Below are 6,000 nucleotides of genomic sequence, written 5' to 3' on the forward strand. Positions count from 1 at the left end.
CCTCCGGTCAGGTCGGGCTAGTGACAGTATCCCATACAAATGTAAAGGAGGAAACTGAGCAGGCACCCAAATAAAGAGATCCACACTGCCACTATACAGATCTGCCTTTTACAGTGTTGCCTATGATGCGATGTCTGGGTATAGCGTAAGGTATTATTGGGGAAAGTGTATGCATGCTCCTGCTTACCCATGGTTATGAATGGGAGAGCCGCTGGCTGAGAGGCAGCGCAATGCGGTGGCAACAGCATAAGAGAATACACATGTAAGTCCAGAAAAAATATAATAAAAAAACAATAATAATAATAATATCATCACACAGATTATTTTTATGCACACAATCACCTAAGCAATCAATTGAATCACTCTAAACTAAACTCTCCTATTTCTTGAAGCGTTTACATTGATAAGTTGAAGGGGTCCATCCTACTAATTGTGAAGGATACAATCTTCAGTGTTTCAACACTGGCAATGTCACCCGATCTTGCACCCATCGCGGGCTGCTAGCTTGCATGAGATAATTGTGACTAATTGGATTGCCCCCCCAAGTATTCCAACATGTTTCATTACAATTTGGCCATTATTCCTATAATGATATTTTAGATCATGTATGAACACTTGTTGACCAAGACTAGCCTAAACTCAACTATAAAGGTATTATACAATTACTGTACATGGGGAGATGACAAGGGGCAGCCACATGGATTATAGTGCGGAACAACCACTGAAATATGACTTACTGGTAATGGGTGAATCCTAATGTTGGAAGGTCAGCATATCTTTCTGCAAAGTCTGCCAATCGGCTTATGACCCGCGCAAGCTACGATACAGAAAGAGGAAAAGACATGGTGTTATAGAACATAAGTAACATTTCTTCTTCTGTATGTGGCAAACAGAAGAAAAAGTACTAACCTTTGGAAGTAGTAAGTCAAAACCATCACGTAGAACAATAAGGTCCTAAAAGCATAAAAAAAATAAAATAAAAAGGAATAGTGAGAGAATCAGAAATAAAACTTAAGAGATGACGCCCTTCTTGAAAGTCAATAGCATATTGAGCAAGATGCATTTTCTCAGCTCCGTGATACAGAGCAGAGTGTGCTAGAAGCAACAGAGCAGAACGAAAAACCCCAGGCAGGCCTGAGGAACTGCAGTTGCTCCATGAAATACTTGTAATGACTGGAAGTCTGACAAGTTTTGCGCAAATATACTTGCACCCAACTAATACGGCCTGATAGTAAGGACGTTGGGTAAGACACTATCAACAATTAGGCCAATGCAGTACTCACTGTATTGTCTCCTACGTAACAGGAAGTGGCCCCAAGGTGAATAATGGGAGCCGCTCTTGGACAACAGTGCGCAAAGGTATGCACATGCGCCATGACATCATGCCGCAGACGCTTCTCCTCCTCAGCTGCCATTCGAAAGTCTATGTTCTCCAAGTTGGACTCCATCTCCTGGATCTGCTCATCTGCAATCGGCAGCCCCAGACTCTGGACCGATAAGAGAAATCAAAGTTACTCATTTAAAACATCTGCTGCTTAACATCCATTTGCACATATTGTCCCCGACGGCCTATAGGATTTTAACTCTGCTTTCATTATATAACTGGATGGAGAGAAGAGATACATTTTCCTTACGTTTTTACTTAAAGTATATTAGGGTTCTTGGAAAGAAATGGGGAGAGCTAAGGATAGGGAGGAGAGTAACATGTAAATAAGAAGCGAGAGAATAAGAAAATATGGAACATTAACCCCTTCAGTGAGGTTTTTTTGTAGGGAGCGCTCCCCACTGGGCGAGTTTTTTTATGGGGAGTGCGCCCTAAAAAAACCCCCCACCACTGTGTCTCCCGAGGCCGGACAGCGACTCTGAGCCATACATCAGCCGCTGCTCGCCCCCCCGGCTGTGTGCGGCGTGACTTTCTGAAGGTCACGGCGCACATAGCCGGGTGGAAAGGGGGCGGGGCCGGGAAGCAGCTGAAGCTGAGCTCTGCACTTATCTCAGCGGCGCTGCCCAGCACTAAACAGCGGAGACAGTGGCAATCCTGAGAATGTCCTGGGTTTACCAGTCTGGGCACTGAAGCATAGCCCGGAAAATTCTCAGGAGTGCCACTGAAGGGGTTAAGATCCTTAAGAATGTAAGTTCTCACGAGCAGGGCCCTCTCTCCTCATGCACTTTGCATTGTACTATAATTCGTTATTTTCTTGTTTTTTTTTCCATCTATGTATTAGGTGCTGCAGAACCCTTGTGGCGCCATATAAACAATCGATAATAATGAAGTTAGCGATAAACACTATAGGGATAAAGACTAATAAATATAAAACAGCAAAGGGTCCTGTGACGAGAAATGACTTTGGAGAAGGGAAGTGACCTTCAGTAAGACACGAGGTAAAGGAGGAATGGGGTGATAAGACAGAAAGAAAAACAGGCAAAAGCGAAGGACACAGGAAACAGACAATTACGTGTTCTAAGGGAAACAAGCCTAAAAGCATGACAGGATGTTTTATAAAGAGTCCTTTTGATTGAACACCCACATGATTTCATATGATGCAGTTACTAAATAGATTCATTGTAAAGACTAACCAATCCATAATATTGCTAAATCCTGTACGAGACCCTGTCGCAGGGTCTCGTACAGGATTTAAATTGAAACCATCAATAACACCTCCTTTATGGCTGTGGCACACATCGCAGAGATGACTAATGAGGGGTAGGGGGGACGACTGCAGCTGAGGGGGTAACTGGAGAGAGCACGCTCTTGAGGCTAAAGATAGATTACACTAGCTGCCACCTCCAGCTTCACTATAAATAAACTGGAGATCTTAATGTTCTGGCTGTAACACTACATAAGAACATCAGCATATACCCAACTTTAAAATCACTTACATTTACTAGAGAGGAATAACAAAACAAACAAAAAAATCCTAATAAAAACTGATACCCCGTTTTACACCAGCCTTAATAACCTGGGTATTTGCATGGGAGCCCCAAAAAACGAGATTGCAAATGCTCAGACCAGGGTGTGAGACCTGGGATTTCAACCGGCAAATGTTCCAGAGTTGAACACGGGTTCAATCTGGTTCAGGGTTAATGTAAACAGGTAACCTGACCTGTTTGCTGCAATGGAAAAGCTGGTGCTTGGGAGATGCAGTCATCTCCAAGTGCTGGCTCAGACTATGGTGACTTCACCCGCCCAGCATTATGACGGATGGGGGCGCAGGTGGAAACGGGTCACAAGCAAGGTCATACCCGGGTCCAAAAACCCGGGTGAAACTCTGCTTTTAGGTGTAAAAGGGGTATTATTTATATGAATTGCTGGAGGAAGCACAATATTATAATTTATTGTACACACTTAAGTCTTCATTTATGTAAGTTGATCACAATAGATAACATTAGGATGATTTGATGCCAGAACAATAAGAGGATCATATAGTTATAAATAAGATCAAATACATTTTTAACTAGAGTTCCTGCTCCCCATTATCTCCCACTAAATGGTCCCTTCCTGTCAATCACTGTCACAAATCTTACTGCGATGGACACTGGCAAGTTACCTTGGCAGGTGTGCAGTTTGTTCAGGGCACATGTGCAGTCTGATGGTACTCGCTCAGTTGCATGAACATGAGCATTGCATTGCAAATGTAAATTAGGCCCTAAATATGCAACTTACGGCACATTCACATATGCAGTATCCACATGTGCAGTAATGGTTCCTGGGGATATTTATGGATGCACAATAGGAAAACATTTACCATTTGTGAAAACCTGGGCACAGTGTGTAAAGCTGAATCTGGCCACTAGCTTGTAAGCTCCACTGAGGTAAGGACCTGCCATGTGTACCTCCCAACTTTTGGCAGCTCTGAAAAAGGAACAGACTCCTGATATTTGTTGGCGTGGCCACAATCAAAGCACCTCCAGCGAGGCCTCGCACAATGGTGTAGATACTGCGCGCGTGTGCACAATATGTACACACCGTGGAGCAGCAAGTGAGAGGACTCCCAGCTGCCCCCACCATAGGTCAATGCTGCCCACTGGTGGCACAGTCCCATAAAAACAGGACTGTCCCACCACAATTGGGAGGTATGCTGATGTTACTGATAAAGTATTGTTATTATGAACTAAGCACGCTCGAAGCAAAAGCTTCGAAAGCTAGTCTGCTGCCTTCTGTGTTTCTGCATGTGTGAGAATTAGATGTCGTTTCACTCTCTGATGGCAGTGTTTCAGAGAATCACGGACACTAGACTAATAACACACACACACATATATATATATATATATATATATATATATATAGTGTTAAGAGTACATTATATTAACATGCATTTGCATTAATGAGGAATGTAAGAGTGACAGCATAATGAACTTATAAACAAAAGATAAATAATAACTTGTGTGATAAAGGATAACACCTATGGTACAATCAGCAGAGATTTATAGCAAATACCATATACACAATATAAACCTGTTTTTATTTTACAGAGAGAATGTAACTGAAAGTAATAACCTAATTGTTATTTCTAGCAACCTGACAGATGCCCTCACAGTATGAGGAGCAATGCACATACACATCACACACGTGTTGCGCAGATTTTTGCAGGATGCCGTGCAGCTAACCTGCAGGGGTGCATGACAGCACACACACGTGTTGAACAGATCTATGCAACACGCAGTGATATGCCCCGGTATCTCTAGCGGGTGTTGCATGCTGTGGGTAACCCGGATCATTACTGCCGCTACGTTACCCGCTGGGCCTGCGCCAGATACAGCCACAACCTCCTCCAGGTCTGGAATTTCTTGCTGTCGCTGAAGTTGAAGGCCATTTCCTTGCTGGCATAGCGGGACACCAGCGGCGATCGGTAGCGCAGGACCTCCTCCGGGCCCTGGGAGAGAGTTGACGCACTGCCCGACACCTTAGCGCCCGAGTCTCCGCTGACACCGCTGCCTGTATCCATCTCCAGTACTGTGCAACGCGCGGCAGACTACACAGCCTCAGGCACTCGCTGAGTGGATGGAACTAGTACGAATGAAAGAATAACACCTTGCCTCATCCAATATGGAGGCTTCCTGTCAGTTGCTGGCGCTGTAAGCAGCCATGTTGGGTGAGGCAAGCTGTGATTATAATGTATTACAGAAGTAACTACGCCAGCCTTTATTTTATTCTATTGTGGGTGTCCTACGCTTTTTATAAATACAACTAACGGTACTTCCTCATCTTTGCGGCCACCCCTTACCCCAGTTATGTTAGCCGCTAAGTATATATCGCGATTGTCTGCTCCTCGCGATTGTCTGCTCGTCACGCTTTGGGCTCGCCACAACATTACTAATGCTGTGTACACACGGGGGAGATATATTGCTCAGCCATATATGGCTGAGCAATATCTGGCTGAGCAATATATTGCTCAGTTTCTCCTGTTCATCAGCGACCAGAGATGGGCGCTGATGAAAAAGAAACTGCTGGGGGAGCCCGGCAGTGGTAATCAGCTGGTCGCAGGAGCATGTTCCTGCGACCAGCGATCACCACAGGGGCAAAAACGGGACAAAATCGCCCCCGTGTGTACGCACCTTAAAGGTAATAGATGGTGGCGTGGACCCCGTAAATAAACCTCGTGGCTCGCCGTACTCTACATAAATTCTGTAACTTAAGTGGTGGCCGCAAAGATGAATAAGTACCCAACTAACTAGTATTATATCCATATTATTCACTTGAAGGATATGTTTTAAAAATCTTATTAATTACCAAACTGAAGCACTGTTGCCATGTAAAAGCACAGCAAGGCATTTACTTTCCATTGCAACAAACATTTGTTAGTACTTGTTTCCTAGCACGGCGCCCATCGCATACCGTGCCATAAGGTATGCGATGCGATATTCAGGAAAATGACCCTGATTGTACAATTAAATATCGCATAGCATCGCATGGCAGCAAATGGCATGCAATGCGATTTTTAATTGTACAACCCTGATGGGTGCTTACAATGGTATATGCACCCCCATTGTCCACGCCAC

General features: G+C 44.2%; 1 protein-coding gene across 1 annotated transcript in view; it reads right to left on the reverse strand.

Annotated features, from left to right (window-relative positions):
• The window catches only part of ADSL (adenylosuccinate lyase), a 28,234-nt gene extending 23,204 nt beyond the window's left edge, over positions 1-5,030 (reverse strand). The window contains exons 1-4 of the mRNA XM_083156118.1: positions 4,737-5,030; positions 1,284-1,487; positions 910-954; positions 738-817 (exon numbers count right to left, since the gene is read on the reverse strand). Coding sequence (XP_083012244.1) covers positions 738-817; positions 910-954; positions 1,284-1,487; positions 4,737-4,946 — 539 coding nt within the window. The 5' untranslated portion in view covers positions 4,947-5,030. The remainder of the gene's footprint in view (positions 1-737; positions 818-909; positions 955-1,283; positions 1,488-4,736) is intronic.
• Positions 5,031-6,000: the final 970 nt, after the last annotated feature.

This window comes from Crinia signifera, chromosome 8, assembly GCF_055691185.1.
Source record: "Crinia signifera chromosome 8, ASM5569118v1, whole genome shotgun sequence".
NCBI lineage: Eukaryota > Metazoa > Chordata > Amphibia > Anura > Myobatrachidae > Crinia > Crinia signifera.